At 39.0% G+C, this 18,791-nt stretch overlaps 1 protein-coding gene across 8 annotated transcripts in view; it reads right to left on the bottom strand.

The window, feature by feature from the left end:
* SLC4A10 (solute carrier family 4 member 10) overlaps positions 1 to 18,791 on the bottom strand; it is a 158,376-nt gene that overhangs the window by 79,995 nt on the left and 59,590 nt on the right. For all 8 annotated transcript variants that reach the window (XM_065069652.1, XM_065069645.1, XM_065069646.1 and 5 more), the window contains one exon: positions 9,776 to 9,922. In XM_065069652.1, the coding sequence (XP_064925724.1) occupies positions 9,776 to 9,922 (147 nt within the window). The remainder of the gene's footprint in view (positions 1 to 9,775; positions 9,923 to 18,791) is intronic.

Genomic DNA, 18,791 nt, shown 5'->3' with positions numbered 1-18,791 from the left:
AGAATGGGATGTACAGAAGTAGTAACTACTGGAAGCTGGAATGGTACCACAGAAAAAAGGCAGTGCAGATAATAGCACAGATAGAGCTGATGCATTCTTTTACTCCAGTGTTACAAAAACTACATTGCCACATTATAAGTCTAAACCTACAGATCCAGCTCAGCTCACAAAGCTCATATACCAAATCCGCATTCTCTGCTTCACATAGCAGAAGAAGGAAACCAGAAAAAACCTCTCTAATGTCAATATACAACTGGAAACTTCAAAAATAATACAACAGTATCTACTAACCCATGCCCCTTTGTCAACCATTTCTACACGGTTGGGCTGTTCCAGAGGAACAAAGTTTTTATCTGTCCCAACTCCCCCATTTTCTTCATCCTGGTTGTGTCTTCTCTTTACATTCCTATCACCAGTTATTTTTCTTCATAACCTTTCAGTGCAGACCACTAGATATATTTTGGTGGCATACTATTATTTTCTCATATCACTCAGAAAATTTCCAGAACTCATAGAACACTTTAACATTCAGTGTTCATAGCTCAAATGTTGTAAGTTGAAAAGAGAAAAGGAGAGCAGAGAAGAAAAAAAGAAGGGCAAGGGCAAGAAGAGAGGAGAAGAAGGAGAAAGGGGGAAAGGGAGAAGGAAAGGGGGAAAGGGGGAAAGGGGGAAAGGGGGAAAGGGGGAAAGGGGGAAAGGGGGAAAGGGGGAAAGGGGGAAAGGGGGAAAGGGGGAAAGGGGGAAAGGGGGAAAGGGGGAAAGGGGGAAAGGGGGAAAGGGAAATATCTTATTTTCTTATTTAAATGCAAACCTCAAATGAACAAACTCTAGATGAAACCCACTCTCTCTGGAAACATATAGTTATTTTTTCTGCTAATGTATTTTAGATTTCTGAGGAGAACCAAAAGTCCTTTCTGAGAACTGATGAGGACCAGGCTGCCAGTCAACTGAAAAATTGATTATCCAGTAGAACGACTCAGTGATTCCTTGAACATTGTCGAAATGAAGTTCTGTTCCACAACCATATTTGTAAGACAAGCTACAGTATTTTCCATCTAGCAAGTGAAGAGCATCACTGCACAAGATCCTCCAGCTCTCTGAATTTTGAAAAAACTGAGAGGATTGCACACATCGGATGCTAGTTAAAGAGCAAATACAGCACTGATCAAAGATCATTAAATGGGCCACTGATACAAGAGATTAAATTGAGCAGCAGAGATATCTTTTTTTGGTAGTAGTAGTAGTAACTTGCTATAGCAACGAAACACAAACAATAGGGCACAGTTTTCACCTGAGGTCTATTTGCTTATTTGCTTTGTAAAGATATGGTACAGCGAAGCCTACACCCTCCTGCACAAAGGAACTGAAACCCAGGAATAAATATGGGAGGGGGGAGAAAGAGATGAGCTCTGGTACTGCTAAGCTCTAAAAGCAGGGGTGTCAAACTCATTTTCACCGGGGGCCACATCAGCCTCGCAGTTGCCTTGAAAGGGCCAAATGTAATTTTAGGACCGTATAAAAGTAACTGCTCCTGCTCTTATAGTCAATGAAAATGAGTTTGACACCCCTACTAGAAAATGGAAATGTAAGGGGACTGCTAAGGGAAGAGAAATTACTTTTGGTGATTCATTAAAGAACAGCAACAACCTCCTCCACTTTATCCTTTCTTTCATTACTCTTCTCTCTCACTGTATAGCCCTCTTTTTTCTTTAAGACCATTTCAACCCCTTCCAGCCTTTTCTTTTTTTTTTTTTTTTTTTAACTCTTTATGTTCCTCATTTCCACATGTTGGTATATTCTAGAGAAAGACAAAGTAAACACAAACAAGATTTGATCTGAGACTAGAAAGTACATTCTGGTCAAGAAGTGTTCAACTTGTTAAGACTATTTCCCAGAAGGACAAAATTCAGCCAGATATGAACTTGCAAAGAACAAGTGCATTATGACTAGTAACAGAATATGGAAAACAAGCTACTTTGGTAGAGAGCTGGACTGCAGTGAGAATCTGAGAATAAGCATTGCCAGGAACATCCTGTACTCTTGATAAAATCAGCACTAGAACTGATTTACAGCAACAGCTACAGTCAAGTAATAAATGAGTAGTGTTGCACAGCAAAGCTGCAGTTCTATGACAGTTCTGATAGCCATGCAAATGCATGTGTTCAGCATGGGAAGGAAAGCGGGGAGGATCAGAAACCTCTTGAAGTCAGGAAGGATCAGAAACCTGTTGAAGTCAGGTGAGTAGTAACAAGGAAACACCTTATGGCTGTGATTTGCTTTTCCTGGGTCTTCTGTGTAACATATAGCTACTTGACTGACAAATGTGAAGAATCTATGTAAGTGACAAAATATGCACTAAATTCTCTTCTTCCTTATTAACACTCCCGTAAAACTAGCTGCCAGATTCTGGCCATCTTTGTTTGCTGCAATAATTTTTATTGCTGTCCGAGACCTGCAATCCACACCAAGCTGGAAAGTAGAAAAAAAAAAAAGAAGTTATTGTTTTACTTCAAGGACAAAACCCTATGAGAATTAAATAGTAACACATTAAAAAACAAACAATCAAACAAACAAAACCACAAACAAAACCAAAGAAGCAATACCACCCCACACACACCAGCTCTGTTGGTTCTGCTTCTGAAACTGAGTTAACAGAATTACTCATGTGAGCAATGCCAGATGGATTTTGCTATTATTCATAGGAGTAATAAATACCAAATATGTCATTAATGTGTTATATGGAAAATGAGTAATATGTGATTCAAAAACAGTATGAAAGAATACTTCAATTGCTGACTGTCAAACTGTGATAACTTAATTCTCAGTGTAGAAGCATAATGTTTGCAAACTCGGACACTCAATGTTTTTTGAAGTCTAGGAAAACAGAAATTGGCTTGAATATTATGTGTCTATCCCTACTTCAAGTAGTATGGCCAGCATAAAAAAAAAATCCTTCATATTGCTATTTCTAAAAAGAGTTGAAAGTAATCTAGATTAAGCTAAAAAAAAAAACAACAAGTGGGACTAATTTGTTACTTTAGTATTTCTATCACTGCAATTGTTTTATATCAGAGCACAGAGATATTAGAAGCAACGTGAATTTAAAATTTCACAATAAGCAGCTGATGAATCTCCCAAGTAAGTGGCTCCTCACCAACCAGTTCAGCAAATCCTCCAGGATCAGCTGGGACTGGGCAAAGTCTGGTACATGACAGGAGCAGGAGCACCATGAACAACCACCCGTGCTTGGCTAATGAGCCATCTCAGCCAGGGCAAGATGAAGCAGCTTTCTGATCGCTGTGGCTCCACCAGCCCATAGGAGCCTCCTGCCAAGCTCTGTGTTATACCTGATCTCTGGATTTGTGTTCACATCATCCATGCAGCACTCACACAGACATCCAAACTACCTCTGATACCTCAAATTCATTGTATACATGGAAAACCTGAGTATTCCAGGTTTTAAAATCTGTATGACACCACTGCACTGCTAAAAGAGTAAAAATGAGGACCTGGTGGACACCTTATTGTCAGAAGCACAAATTCACCCTGGGATTCAGTGCTGCTGAAAGGAAGCAACCCTGCAGCAACCTGACATACTGCTCACTATGACTCTTAAGTCATTAACATCCCTAAAACAAAAGCAGGGTATGGGCAAAAACATGCCAAAACAGGCAAACTGAAAGCCAGAACTGCTAATAACCTAATTCCCTGATGGCTACGGGGAAAGCTGCTCCCTGGAACAGCACTGAGTGCAGGCAGCGGGAACGGTGGCCAACATCACCATCCCGCCTTGTAAAACACATGTAGGAAAAAAACTGTAACTGGCATTTCCTCATTTAAACCATCCCCAAGTGCAACTACAATTCTGGGTCAGGACTGGTCCCTCCTGTCTAAGCGAACAAGGTGAAATCAAGAGTTGGGGTGGGAGGTAAGAAAGCAGGATCATTCTCAGTCCCTCCACATAAATTCAGCCCAGCAAATAACCTGCTTCACTGCGCCATTCAGAGTGATCCACATCTCCTGCTCAGTGCATGCCAGGATCTCTCCTGAGAAAACCTGCCCCGTCGCCAGGCAGAACTGCACGCAATCTGTCCAAGCCATACCACACCGCAAGCAGAAACACAGCCTTGAATACATATAAAACATATTCCAAATTTTGTCTTCTGCAGTACATAAACTCTAGAAAGGGTGCAATAACATATTTCTGGTAACACTATGTTAGCTCAATTGTTAGAACAGGTTTATATGTTCCTAAGCCTGTTGAGAACCTGCATCTAAGTTTAGTATTAGCAGGCTAATACTTCTTATTGGGGTCAGGAGAGGTAAGGATGAAAAATTACTGTTTTCTACATTAGAAAACATGCTAAACATTAAAATGAAATTTACATTACAAAAGCTCACATAAGATAGTAAACATCATAGACAAGATTTAATCCATGCCTCGTGCCCTTGTACATTCACATTAAAATGATATTAAATATACAGACCTTTTTACTCTTTTTTTTTTGTTTTGATTGCTCACGGCACAGGACAGGCTACAGACAGGGAGTGAACTGGTTTAATACAGTTGACATCCTTTCAAACAAAGGGGAAATGGTGTGAAAAATGCAAGGGATCACAGAAAACAAAGGATCGTTTCACACACAAACATTCATCATCCTCCTGTTTGTGTTCACCAAGGACTTTGCCCTTCAGCTCAGGAATCGGTAAAGGTAAGGATCATAAACTACTCTATTTTCATTAGAAAGCATCATAAAAATTAAAACACAATTTACATTACTAAAGGAAACAAAATGTACATTACTAAAGTACACATAAAATAGTAAACAGCTACACAGCACACTTCTGAAAATCTCTTCACAGACCTTAGAAACCATGTGTTCAGTTTGCTCCTCCAGCACTTTAACCCTATATGTATAATCTTGTTTTCAGGAAGCTCTCTCTGCATTTTCTACACATTAATTGTTTCCATCACCTCAAGGCTATGACAAGTAATCTTATCTTTTGGATCTGACAATATGGACAATTTCCAAGCTTCAATTCTCTTCTTTTTGCTAGACTCTTAAAACCGCAGTTGTGATACATTATTTTAATCCAGATTTGCTGTAATCTGTTCCACAGCTGCTCAGAGATTCAAATTTCCAAGTTCATCCTTCAACAGACAAAGCTGCTGGGTTTTGGGAAGGAGAATTTAAAATAATTAAATTTGCCCCATTAATACCCCTTTAAGGTCTGAGGTTAGCTATCAAATATAGTCAGATGAGTCCTTTCATTATACTTTGTTCAAGAGAACTCCCCTTTGCAATTCCCTTTTTTGCTTGCACTACCTTCAGACAGCCTTTTCTGAACTGAGAATACAGTCCTCTGTTAGGTTCACCTCCAGGGCTGCTCAGCTTTCCTTGCCACATCCAATATCATGAATCACAAATTTAAGCCTCTTTAAATCTAGACATTATTAAAGACAGATTTCTTAAAAGAACTAATCAAACCTTGCACAAGCCCCAACAGTGTCTAGTCCTAGAAGATGCCACAGGAGGCTGAAGTCAAACCTCAGTCCTCACAGCTGTGTTCACTTCACCATCATAATACCTGTCCTTAACGAGACTCTGCTGAGAGCAGAAGTCTTCCTATTCCACCCCATTTTAAAATAGAAACATAAACATTTTTAACTCATAAGTCCAAGTACAAGAGAGCTTTTTCACTAGTTACAGGCAAAAAACAGACATCAAAAAAACCCTGAAAATTGCCACTAAAATCCATGTACATACCAAGCAAGTGCAATCTGGTCAGCCAAGGTGCCCCCATGGACCCACAGCACTGATGGAGCTGACCCAGCCAGGTTATGGCCCTGCAGCCCTCTGGGACTGGCACCCATTGCCCTCCCAGCAAACAGTACCAGGGAGCTGCTCAAGGCTAGTTTTAACTTGCCAAACTAGTTTTAACTTGCATCAGTTCCCTAATTTAATTCACAGACCAGCCACAATACTTGCCCACAAGGAAAGCTGTGGAGAAGAGGAGTTTAAAGGGGGCATGAAACTAAGGTCTTAATTACAACAGCATTTCAGCTGAGAACAGTAAACCTCTTCAATAAAGCAAATAGTATTACTGCATTTTTAACTAGAGTGGATAATTTCACTGGATTTCTCCTTTTCTTCCACAAAAATATGAGGCAAGATGGTGGAAAACTAGATCTTGAAATCATTTAGCTCACAATTTTTACTACCCAAAAAAAGCCTCTCCATGAGCAAGCCAAGTAATCTGCAAATTATGCAATTCACAGGCACATCATTATGGCAAAATGGAAACATCTTGTACAACTCCATCTCATGAAGAGGCAACAGAAAGACAGCGAGAATGAGGTGTGGTAAAACAAAAATGAAACATGAGTAACTGATCTGTGCCCCCAAAATGACAGGACTACTAACTACGTATTCTACATGTTATTTGTCTACAAACTCTGAATCTGCATACTGAGAACACTTGGTTTATTTTTGAAAAGTGACAGTAGGAGATCAAAAAAAAAAAAAGCTCATGAGCTGCCATCGGAATGTTCTAAAAAAATCTATTATCTGCAGAAACTTCGCCTCAGAAAGTAGTTGGTACAGCTTTCCCAGCCAGGGTTCAAAGGGATTACCAGGAAGCTTATGCCCATGGGTATTACAGTTTAATACAGGTGTTTTCCAGCCATGTTGATACAACGAAAACAGTTTAAGAAATAATTGTTTTTCACTGGATAGGAACCAGGTGGCACCTGCAGAGCCCCCACAGTACTACGTGCATCATGCAGCTCCTTGAATGCAGTGATAGCAGAACAAGATCTGCACCTAAAGGAACTTCACAGATGAAGTTATAAATCATACAGTCATAAATTAGGACAAAAAATAATGCTTCATCCCATGCTTGGTTAACTGAGCAGTCTGTAGCACTTCATGTCTGAGTATTTCAGGCCTTTACTTCCAGCATCTCTGTTATTCAGTTGTTGCATCTTTGGGTTTTATTATACCTCCTTTCATACTTCACTGCTTCAAAGCACTGCTAATTTATTCTCTTGTATCACAAAAATCCTAATGTATTTTTCTTACTTACATCAAAGCACTTTTTTCTGTCAGCTGGTCTCACAGTGCTTATTTTCTCTATCTTTATTCTTGCACCTGCTTGTTGAAATGTTTTTTATTTCCCCTCCTCCCCCCCAGTTCCCAAGAATACAGTCTCCTCCTATTCAGCAGAAATGCATTAAAAGGTGTCTATGAAGAGAGGGAGTTAAGCATTTCTGAGTGTTCAATTAAATCAGAATGATTCATAAATTAAGGGACCATTTTGCATCTGCTTTCTTAGGTAGCAGAGTCCCTCACACCAAGTTACACATCCAGAGCAGGAAGCGCATCTGTCTTCTTTGCAACCTCCTTCAGTCTCTGGGTGCTGTTACAAGCCTGCGGTCATGGGGAATGGGAGCTATGAGGTGTTGTTGTGGTTGAGTGGATTCAGATTTAATGTGAGAAGTATCTGTTGCTCCCTCTGCGTAAATAAAGCATAGAAAAGCTATGCTTACATTCTCTCTAAAGGCAATGCTTTTCTCCCAGCAGCACAACAACCTGTCTGAAACTCCTATGAGGAAAATGCATAATAAAAGCAAGGATGTGGATATGGACTACAATTAATCCCTGTATACTTTTGCCTGACTGCTCTGACTGTACTTAACCTCTCCATCACTGTATAATTCTCAGATCCACCTTTACAAGGAAAATCCCTTTCACTGTTATCTATGTGATACCACATTTCTGCCTGGATGGACAGATGTCAAAGCTCAGTCAAACTCTGGTTCTCTCACCAAACTTCCAGGAATCAGATAGCCAAGGGGAAGAATCCTCACATTTTACTACTTTGATATTATTTCAGGGTAGAAAAATCAGATATTTCCAGATTTTTCTGAATGTGTGGTAGTTCTATCTTTGGCTCCTTCTGAATTGTTATCACTGAAGCATTTTGAAGAGGATCTTCAGGATTTTGGATCCAGAGAAGACTTGTGTGTTTCTGGCCCACATCTTGTCTGTCCTGGACTTTACAAAAGTAATAAATTATGTGATGTGACCTACAAATCCTTTCAGTGGTAGGTATAATACCTTTACATGTGATAATGTGATTCACAAAAGTGCAATCCTGTACTTATTTCAAACAAGTACACCTGTAGACAGGTGCTTTGAACACCAACTTACAAATGCAACTTACAAATGCACTTCAAAGCCATCTTTTTAATATTACTGCTATTCCACTCTTGGAGCTCTCTTGAACATAGACTGGTTTTCATTTAACACAGAATTGCATTGAACATTGTATTGTATGCACAACTGTCAAAGACTATTAAGGACACATTCAGCCAGCTAATTTCTTCTTTTTTTTTTTTTTCCTTTACTTTTGACATTAGGAAGGACACAAGCCTAGATCTCCAGAAGTTCAAAGAACAGAGCTAAGTTCTCAGCCAAAATGTGTCACGTACTGGCACTTAAATAAAACCAGATGACTCAACAGAAGACATTGCTTCATAGTTTAAGATATCTCACTTCTTGGCTGATGTAACTTTCAATTGTTTCTTTTTAATCTGACATTATATGTATATATGCATATTCTTTTTGAAAAATATTTTAATAATTTATGAACTTTGTTGTTTTCCAAGAAACTGGTTTCAATATCGTATTGGGTCTTTGTACATTTGAAATACATTACAGACAGAACCACCACAGCCAATTTTTTCTTCACTGTTCAGTGTTCAAAACATAACTCATATCTAAGTTTGAAAAAGTCTTGACTTTGTTTCATTCTCAGTATAATTCATTGTGAAAAAATGAGTGTTTCAAACTCTTTACAATATACTTAACCATCAACACTTAAAATCTGCTTGCTTCAAAGATTTCTACATACATAATACAAACTTTGGATTAAAAGGAAGTCTTATAATTACTATTGTGTAACCTGAAATCACATTGGCACATTTCTCTACTGATTTAAAAACATTCTTCTGTTGCACACTGACTGTTTTCTATACATGCTTCCAATATATTTTCAACACTTACTAGAGCCTTGGACATTCCAGCACATGTGCTTTTTAGTTTTGAACAGCAAATAATAGTCTCGTGTTTTGAGACAAAGCTTGACTAATTTATTCATTACTACCTTTTTCTGTTCGCTGTAACGTTATTTAATTTAAAATTTTGGGAGTTTCAGGGAGTTTGTATCACATTCATTTACTGAAAGGTACTTGTTTCTGTTTGCTCCCGAGTCCTCAAAGACTCATCTCACAATGGCACATTACAGTGCCATGTAAGGACAAAGACAAGCACAATCTGGGTCACAGTTCATATCTGATCAAACACCGCAGCTTCAGTAACATCAACGTTGTTACAAAACTAATTGTAAAGAACCACAATTCCTCTATGTTAACGTTTTAGGGGCAAATACTCCAGGGCCTCTCCAGTCTCTGCTGGTGCCATAAAGCACTCGCCCCCTCTCAGTGGTGGTGCAGTCTGCCGTTATTAGAACACACATGGACAGGCTCCTGCAGCGGCAGAAATTACTGAGGTTTCTCATGTACTGACTGCCACTTGCTGCTGCCCTTCTCCAGAGGAACAAATCCTGGCTCTCCAGCAGAGACTGGAGAGACTCTGGTGGGTTCTCCAAAACCCTGCTGGTAATTGTGTCTGAACTATAACAAGACAGAGCATGCATAATCATACTGTTGTTTATTATTAAAAGATTTATGCAAAAATAATATTCAGCTTACCAAAAGGAGGAGACTCTCTCCCATCTTCTAATCCTGAATCTCGCTCTCTGTCTCTCTTTCTGTGTTTATGTCCACGGTGCCTATGGCGTCGGTGACTTTTTCTTCCACCTAGTGGCACGTGAACTCCAATGAACAAAGTTCGATGGCCTATAGGTAAAAAAAATTACCTTTTAAAAAGAGGCTGTGGCAACATAGTATTAAACATAATCACATTAATTGTATAATAATTATTATAATTGTGTCATTATATAATATTGGTTATTCTAATGCTAATAGTTGTAAAATTATTGATTACAATAATGATGATGTATCATCACAGATGTACAACTTCTTGATAAAGGACAAAACTGCAGTATTGAAGTCCTTATGATGTAGTGCCAGATTTGTATTTTTTTTCTTCCAATTTGCATCTCTGTGTGTGAACTTTCGTTAAAGCCAGACAGGTGTTCTGTAAAATGTCTTCCAAAACACTAACATGAAGAGACACATGGACCTCTTTGCATTGAACATTTGGTAAAGTTGCTGTTTGCTTTGTGTGTACGGGAACTTTACAAAACTCATTGCTATTTATGGGCAAAAACTTGACAGAATGCTTGTGGGAAATTCACTGAAGGGAGAGAGGAAAGAAAAAAAAAGAGAGAGAGAGATTGATAAAACAACAGAACACGACAGAAGCTGGACTGCAAAATCCCTACACAACTTCACATCATAAACACATCACTGGTAGCTTAGGGTGCTTTCATTTCTTCCAGTTTATTTTGTTTAAATACATAAGAAGGCACACATTGCCATGCCTGCCACCATCTTTGAGCCTGAGGAATTTTATCTTGCTGATCAAGCCCAAAAGATTTAGCTCTCTTAGCTATGTGTGCTAACAGGATCAGGGCACAGTAAATAATTTAGAAGGGGGAGGGCACAGGGTAAATGCACAGAAAATACCACAAAATAGAACAAATGAGAAAGGAATCATGACTCACTACATGTAGGTCTGCTGCATTTACTCAGCAGAAAGACACAGTCCAGATTACTCATCTCAAATAACATCTATTTTCTCCTTGAAATGAGCATAACACAGCTAGTGGATAATTGCTGCTTGCTGTAATCATTCAGCAGCGTCAATCATCTGAAAAAGGTCAAGAATATTAAGCTAAGGTAGCACGTGATCTCTAATCCCACGGAGACTCCAGCAGGGGCAGAAAACACAGCAAGGCAGCAATTGTCACAATACATCAAAGCAATTCAAGGCTGACAGGAATTATCTGCAGAGGCAGGGCTAAAAAGCTGGAGAAAAGGCTCTGGACACCACACGAGTTACTTCCCCAGCTTTGATTCAGAAGAGACTGGAAAGCCGAGCATCGGGTTTTGGGAGACTGTTCTTACAGAGTCATGAGATATTTTGCAACCACTGGTGCATGAAACAATGAAAAATATATTCCATTAAAAGAATTCATTAAAAAGATACTGAAAGACAGCATTAATGTAGCACTCAGCACTTCCTTGTCCCTTCCCTTGGGTAGGAAAAATAAGGGGGGGGGGGGGGGGGGGCTTACCCTTCCTAAGATTTCAATAATTTCCATAAGATTTCAATCATTTCCAGAGGTACAAATAGATTGCTTTTTTAATTTAGTAATTTAACACATTCCTGTTGCTTTGTAATAGAAGTGGGCATGCTTATCTTAGTTTTGTGCCACTTCAATGTTCAGGTTGTACCTGCATCAGGAAATGAAGATTCAGGTTCACACTTCAATTAATGTCCAGGGCTGAATCCAGGACCTGAGTCCAGACTGTTCTTTATTCAACAGACTGGGAAAGAGGCTCTAAAACACCACAATATTCATGTATGTCTGAACACCACAACAATTCTCCCTATACAGACAGAGTCTGTGGTATGAATTCTTTGCCCTAGAAAAGACAGATATGAAATATACATTATTAATGTGAATACATCTTGCAGAGACATTTCTCAGAATAATATCTAAGTAGAAGGGTTGTTTGGGGTTACTGCATTCCAAAGAAGAAATTCTTCCTTACACCTAAATTTTATTTTAAGAACCTAATAGCAAATTAACCATCTAAAAAGGCAACCTCAGAAAAGCAAATATGTTCTGCATAGCCCTTGAAAATGACAGATGTAACATCTAAAAATGGTTTTCAGAACCTGGCACTGTGGGTCTTTAAAACAGAAGCTTGTCCTAGCCCTATCTTATTTATTAAATAAATGGAAAGGAAGACAAATGTAGTGGGATTTCTAAAGCTTTCAAAACATGCATTCCAGTATAATTTATGGTGCTTGACAACTTAACTTAGGAACTTCTGAAAATCCCATTAGAATGGTCTGAATTGATGTGACATTGCAAGGGAAAATGGAGATGGAGGAAAAGGAATTGTAAATGTTTCCCTTAATTTAGAGGAATAAAGAACCTTTTAATAGAACACTAAGAGTACAGATATTTTTGCCCCAGTGACTCCCATTCTCCTTCCAAACACAATTTTAGTAGAGAAAACACACTTATTTGGTAGGAAGAACACACATATGCACGTTCACCTCCCCATCCGCTCCATGGGCCCTGATGTTACCCCAGTGTGGGACTCAAGCGGGTATTTTAAGAGCTCTTGAGTAAACCAGCCAAGTTGCCTTATGTATAAAAGCTGACTCTCCTGGATCACAGAATCATTTCGGTTGGAAGAGACCTCAGGATCGAGTCCAACCACAGCCTAACCTAACTCTAGCACTAAACCATCTCCCTAAGAACTTCATCTAAATGCCTTTTAAACACCTCCAGGGATGGTGAATCCACCACCTCCTCCTTTGGCAGCCTGTTCCAATGCCTGACAACCTTTTCCATGAAGAATTTTTTCCTAATATCCAATCTAAACCTCCCCTGACACAACTTGAGGCCATTTCCTCTTGTCCTATCACTTGCTACTTGAGAGAAGAGACCAACACCCTCCATGCTACAACCTTCTTTCAGGTAGCTGTAGATGGCAATAAGGTCTGAACGTCCCTGAGCGCCAGATGCCGGTGGTGCCTCTGCCTGTGCTGCCATCCACATGGAATGAGCTGAATCTGCCTTGGGCACCTGCTGAGAGCAAGGCTCTTGGACAAGGCTCACTGGCAGGACGGGAAGGAGCAGATACAGGAACAGATGGGTCTTGAAACATCTCCTGAAGGAGCAAAGACAGGCTTCTTTGACCTACTAAGGAAACACACTGCAAAGTCAAGACATCTTGAGAGCCAGTGGTTTGAACCAATTCTCAAATGACCGCTGATCTCAGCAGGACTGGAGGGGTTTCTCCTTCCTCTGGAAAACAGAGAGTGTCCTGAAGCCTCTTTTATGTATTGCCAGCTACAGCTGAACCAAATGCAATTTTCCATCCTCTCACAAATGAACAGTGAGGTAGAAACAGAAAACCAGCAGTCCACGTAGAGTTAAAAAAATTGCCTTTTTCCTTATAGGAGAAAAAGGGCTTATGGTGAATTGTGTAGGAGTAGAGAGTACATGACTCATGATCCGTCATTGTGGTGCAGCAGGGATGCAGAGCTGAACAGAAAGCAGAAAGGACAAAAGCAATGCTCCCTAAAACAACAGTTTACATTGCTGTTTGTGGTTATGGTTTGCTCAAGTGACATTTCTCATCTTTTTGACATGCTATAATTTGGAGGAACTGACAGGAAAGCCTCCACAAATTTTTCAGATCATACATGTAACTTATGTCCTAGGTTAAAATACAACAGAAATTATACGGAAAAGATTAAAACAAAATTCTGGCCCAAGAAAGCTTTAAGGACATATTGAAGATGGAGGATAAGAGCATCTCACTGAAGTCATTAAAGTTAAGGACCTTTTAAAGAGCCCTCCCAACAAATCTCTCCTCTTAAGAAAACATTTTTCCAGGTTGTGTTTGGGCTGAAAAGTTTTTTTATTTGCACTTTTGTTCATTCCCAATTTTCCTAAAATGCTCCTGAGGAGTCCAGAGGGATCGTGTGTACGGTCTCAGGCCTTGCCAGACAACAGAAAAAAAGAGTTAGCAGACACAGAATGCAAAAGGACTCTCTCAGACACACATACACTTTCCACTGATGGAAAGTGAAGCTGTGGTTATTGAAGGGAAGAATTTGACCTATATTTCTAAATTAGCAACAAGCAAAAAAATTGCCAACTCAGTACTAGCACAACTGTATATGAAAAACTGAATGTTTCCATCTTCTGATGCTGTAATTTTGCAGCTTTCACCAATTATGGCAAGTTAGTTTATGCCAATTTGATTAATCAGAATTTCACAAAGTGAACTATTTGGAAATACTAGTCCCCACAAATAATGAAAAGGTTTCCTGTCAGTGAAGCTCAGAGCAAAGTCAAACATCAAAACCCAAAGCTTATGATAAACGTAAGAACGTGTTCAGCCAACACTAGGTGATAACTTGTTTGCTTTCATTATTTCATTATTCTTCATGTGAACTTTCAGAGAGATTTTTGTAAAAATGACCTGTAGAGTTATTCATGAATCTTCAAGGTGAACCACCTTCCCATAAACATGGGAACACCTGGGAAGGGACAAGAGACCCATGCGAAGGGATGAACCAGGCAACTGCCAACCAAGAGTGCAAGTGCAGCTCAGGAGAAAAGTGAGATCCAAAGGAATATTGAGAGATACGGGAAAAAAGGAGACAAAACTAAATTAGAGGCACTACAGAAAGATGTGGTGTAGAAATGAGAAATGGAACAAGCTAGAGTATGTAATACTTGGTAGGCAATAAAATGGAAGAATTCTGTTCTTGTAAAGCAAAAATGGTTCTTTTTAAGAGAACTTTTTGGAGAGACCTCATTTATACAACCACACCCAATATTACAGCCATAGACTAACCCGAATTTCTCTCCAACTCTTTACTTCCACAGCTGATATTCCACCGCTCTAAATCTAATGAACATTGCCACAAGGAGCATGAGGCAGGTCACAGTGAACATCAGGAAAAATGGGGCCCCCAAGGGAAAGCAAGGCAAGGAAGCTTGGAGCAGGAGATCCGTACTGATGAGGTAAAAAATTATTTGCAATCAGCTGTAGCATCCTGGCAGCCAAAGGGAGGGGAGATCTTGATTGGTGCTCCTGTCTGACCAAGCAGAATTAGTACCTGACTTGCTTCCACATGAGGGAAAGGCTGAATCAAGGCCAGCAGGTTAATAAGATTTATGCTTTTTCCGTCCTGTGAGCTGCTAGATCCTATTAATCTTCAGGTAAATAATGTCAGTGGCAGACAGATTCACTTTTATGTTATTTCCATTAAAAATGTCACGTCTCAGAATAAAAGCCTACTTCAGTATCTGGAGATAATCAGACTTTTAATAAATAAAAATGGAGGTAAGAGTTCAATCACAATGAGTTTTTCCTATATTAATGCTAACTCTATATAATCAAAATTCCATTAAAATAATTTTTATATTATTGTCACAAGCTAGAACAATTCTAAAAAGAAATAATAACTAAAATAATCATTTGTAAAAGAGAATAATTAAATACTCTAGGATTTATCCTTTTTGGGTCAGCAGGACATCTACTAGCAAAATTAATCTTCTTGCAGGTTGTTAAACACAAAACATCTCTACAAACACATTTCAAATTATTTTTGGTTTAGTAAGTTTAAATGACCAGCTTCTGCATCATATTCAGTGTTGTACTAGTGATGTTCACTTCCTAATTTAGCTTGAAGTCTTTTGTGACTTTCAGTAATCAGTCCATGCAATGTAAACTCTGTCAAAGGCATCAGAATGCATATTCTGAGGTGCAATGATTTCTCTATTGGATATGGTGTTTTATGTGTCCTGAGAGACATTAAAGATGGTAAACTTGATTTCCAACAAGGCAAATTTTTCCCACACCACTTAGGCAGATAAAATGCATGAAACATAAAAAGCTTAAGCAAAATCTTGGCTTCTCTGAATCAAGGATCATTTTGCAATTTCCTCCAAAAGACCCACAATTCATCCCTGATTCACGCCTGGACCTCCACCTATTGATCCTCTCTCCAGCCATCTTCCTACTGAAGCTGCTTCTCAAACCTGGTCACAGCAGCTCTGAAATCCTGCCGCAAGAATCCAGGATCTGCAGCTGACCATCTCTACCAAGAACAGCCCAGAACAGTCATTTCACTCTCAGCTGATATGATGGGAATAAGCGAATGACCTTAGAGCGTACTCAGTGCCAAACCTTTTGCATCATCTGTGTAGTCCAAAGGTCCCAGCACATGATCTGAGAGAACCAGAGATCTCCAAACACATACAGATCAATTCAAATGCTTTTAATCTATGAGAGAAAAAGTAGGTATATACCCATTTTGTCAGGAAAGCGTTACTATTGAACACACATTGAAGCAATTGTAGACAGCCAGACATGACACCAGGGAGTAAGCTGAGTGCTACTGTTTGTTGATGTGCATGTCTGTTTATAAGAAGGTGTCTACCTTCTCCCAGTACAGGTACAACCTGTCCTTTTGCAATTAGGTACTTTAGTATCCAGAATCAGTGCCCAATTCTCACTTAGGAATTCCAGCACTGATAAAAGTAAGAGCACATTTATTTCAGTAGGAATTTTGTCTGTACATACATTGAAAGATAACACACAATATATATGACTATAATCATGGGAGACAGGCTTCTTGTTTTGCTTTTCGAAATGCTTTCTCTGTCCTTTCATTAATGCAACAGTTGGACAAATGACCTGTTTTGTATCAGTGACTGATCTGGTCCTTACCACTCAGGAAAAATTAATTATGTGGAAAAATCATTCGTGCTGAAAATCTGAATCCCAAAGGTCTGCAAACAATTCACCTCTGAGGCACTACAAAGCTTAAGCAAAAGGATACAATTTGAAGTACACACTTCAAGTATCACTACTGGCACTAAGATGAGCACCACATCGCTTCTGTTCCTGTACATACTGCAGTTCCTGTCCTGTCTCCACAGATTTTTATTACACTGCTCAGGGAAAGAAAACACTAATCTAGAGAGACTGAGGCAAACTCTGGTCTTGTGGATGTTGTTCCAGGCAGCATTAATCACCATGATATTTTCGTGCTTTCAACACGATATGTACTTGCTATATATTTGCACAATTGCTGCCCCAAAATATGCAAATACAAGTATTTGCTGGACCAAGAAATTTCAGATGGAAATTCTGGTACACATTTAAATCAGCATTTCTGATATTTGAATGCTGAGAGCCTAAAATTAAAAAATAGCAAAATACTTATGATTTTAAGATTTCATCAGAAAAAAAATGAATACTGATTTTCAGACTTAAACAACTTTTATTTCTTTGTATGAATTGCAATTTTTGAAATGTTGCTGATATGGTCCTATTGAAACTCAAGCCCTGTCAAAACTAGGTTTTGCTAAAATATTCAGTAGCTAGCTATTAATATTTTTTAAACATAAACCCTATTAAATGTCTGTCAAAGCTAGTTATATAATACATATTAATTATCTGATATGGTTTTTACTAAGCTACGCAATTAACACTTGATTAGATAATTTCATATTTTATAGTTATGTCATTAGGAAAAAGGTAAGTTTTCAGCAAAACTCAACACCGGATAAGAATAAGACAGTGACATTTGTGAGTCATATGCACTGTTTCCAGATGGAAAAGTGCCTGGATGTGCTGTGAAACAAATGGAAAAGCTATTAACAGCAACAGGATATTAAAATTTACAATCTCTTCAAATCTTTTTATGTCACTTGGTATTTCTGGATGCAGTGATTATATATTTAAAGACACACTGATCTGATCTTGGAGTGGACATGAAATTTATCTGAGAAAGCTAACTGCATTATGAAGGATTCTACATTGAATAATTGTTTTGTCAGAACATTATGAAGCAGTGTGATTTTATTTTAAAGAAAAGCAGGCTCATTGGCTAGCTACAGAACTGTTCAGTGTTCTAAACAGTTTAAATTGATGGACAGATTGGGGGTCACTGTCACATTCCAATTTCTATTTATAACATCCTAGGAATATCGTAGTAATTCTGACTGCCTTAATACTTGAATGTGACTGAACTTGCAGATGTCACTCTCCAGAACGTAGTCTGTTTTTATAATGACGTGTCACCATGCCATCATCAGTAAAATGACTCAGCAAAAGGCCATTTTTGGGGGCAGGCTAACCCCACAAAAATCTCTGTGAATCAGTATCATGGAGAACAGAAGGAAGGGAGCTCCCATTCTTCTCTCAGGTGTTTTTCTAAGGACACCAAATACAATACTTTCACTTTGTCCGAGGATGTGATCAAGGGACTGAAGACTACAGAAGACCAAGTACAAGATTCAAAAAGAGGGTTGTGTGCCTAAGTCCAAAATTGTCTGGCAGCCTGATCCACTGGTAGACACTTAACCATGGAGACACCGAAACCCTAAATGCCACCCTGGAAACATCTTACCTGAGATCAACACTTGCGTGTGCTCAGACTTGCCACAGACTGAGTGGAGAGCTACCTACCTCACACATACTACAATGTATGACATTTTCCATCCTTCTGTGAGAGAGTAACTCTTACACACTGACAGCCAGGCCCCTCTCAAAATGCAGCCGTGTCTGCTTTCTGAGGCACTGCTGAGGGGAGCAGTAACAGGGAGTTGCTGTGTATCATCATGTTGACATTCACACTAAATCGTCAATATGGCCATCGCACAGCACATAATACAAAATTCAGCCAGAGAGAAGAGGGGAAGGCTCGTTCCTGTGACTCTGTATGACGAAGAACTTTCTGTGTCCCACCACAAGAAGCTAACAATTAAAATCAGCATTTCCAGTGTCAGGGATGGCATATCACATGTGCAACAGAAATTCAGTTTTATCCAATAGTTGTGATGTGGGCGGTCACACACCTCAATGCAAGAGTGTAAGTACAGTAGTAACCAGAATTAGTTTGGGATCTACCAAACAAACCGAAATGTTACTCTTTTTAGACACCATCTGAATTATTAGGTCACTATCATGAAACAGTTCTTAAAACTTCTTA

Source organism: Columba livia, chromosome 7 (genome assembly GCF_036013475.1).
Source record: "Columba livia isolate bColLiv1 breed racing homer chromosome 7, bColLiv1.pat.W.v2, whole genome shotgun sequence".
Taxonomy (NCBI): Eukaryota; Metazoa; Chordata; class Aves; order Columbiformes; family Columbidae; genus Columba; species Columba livia.
The sequence above is the reverse complement of the archived record's forward strand: the minus strand, read 5'-3'. Positions and strand labels throughout refer to the sequence as shown.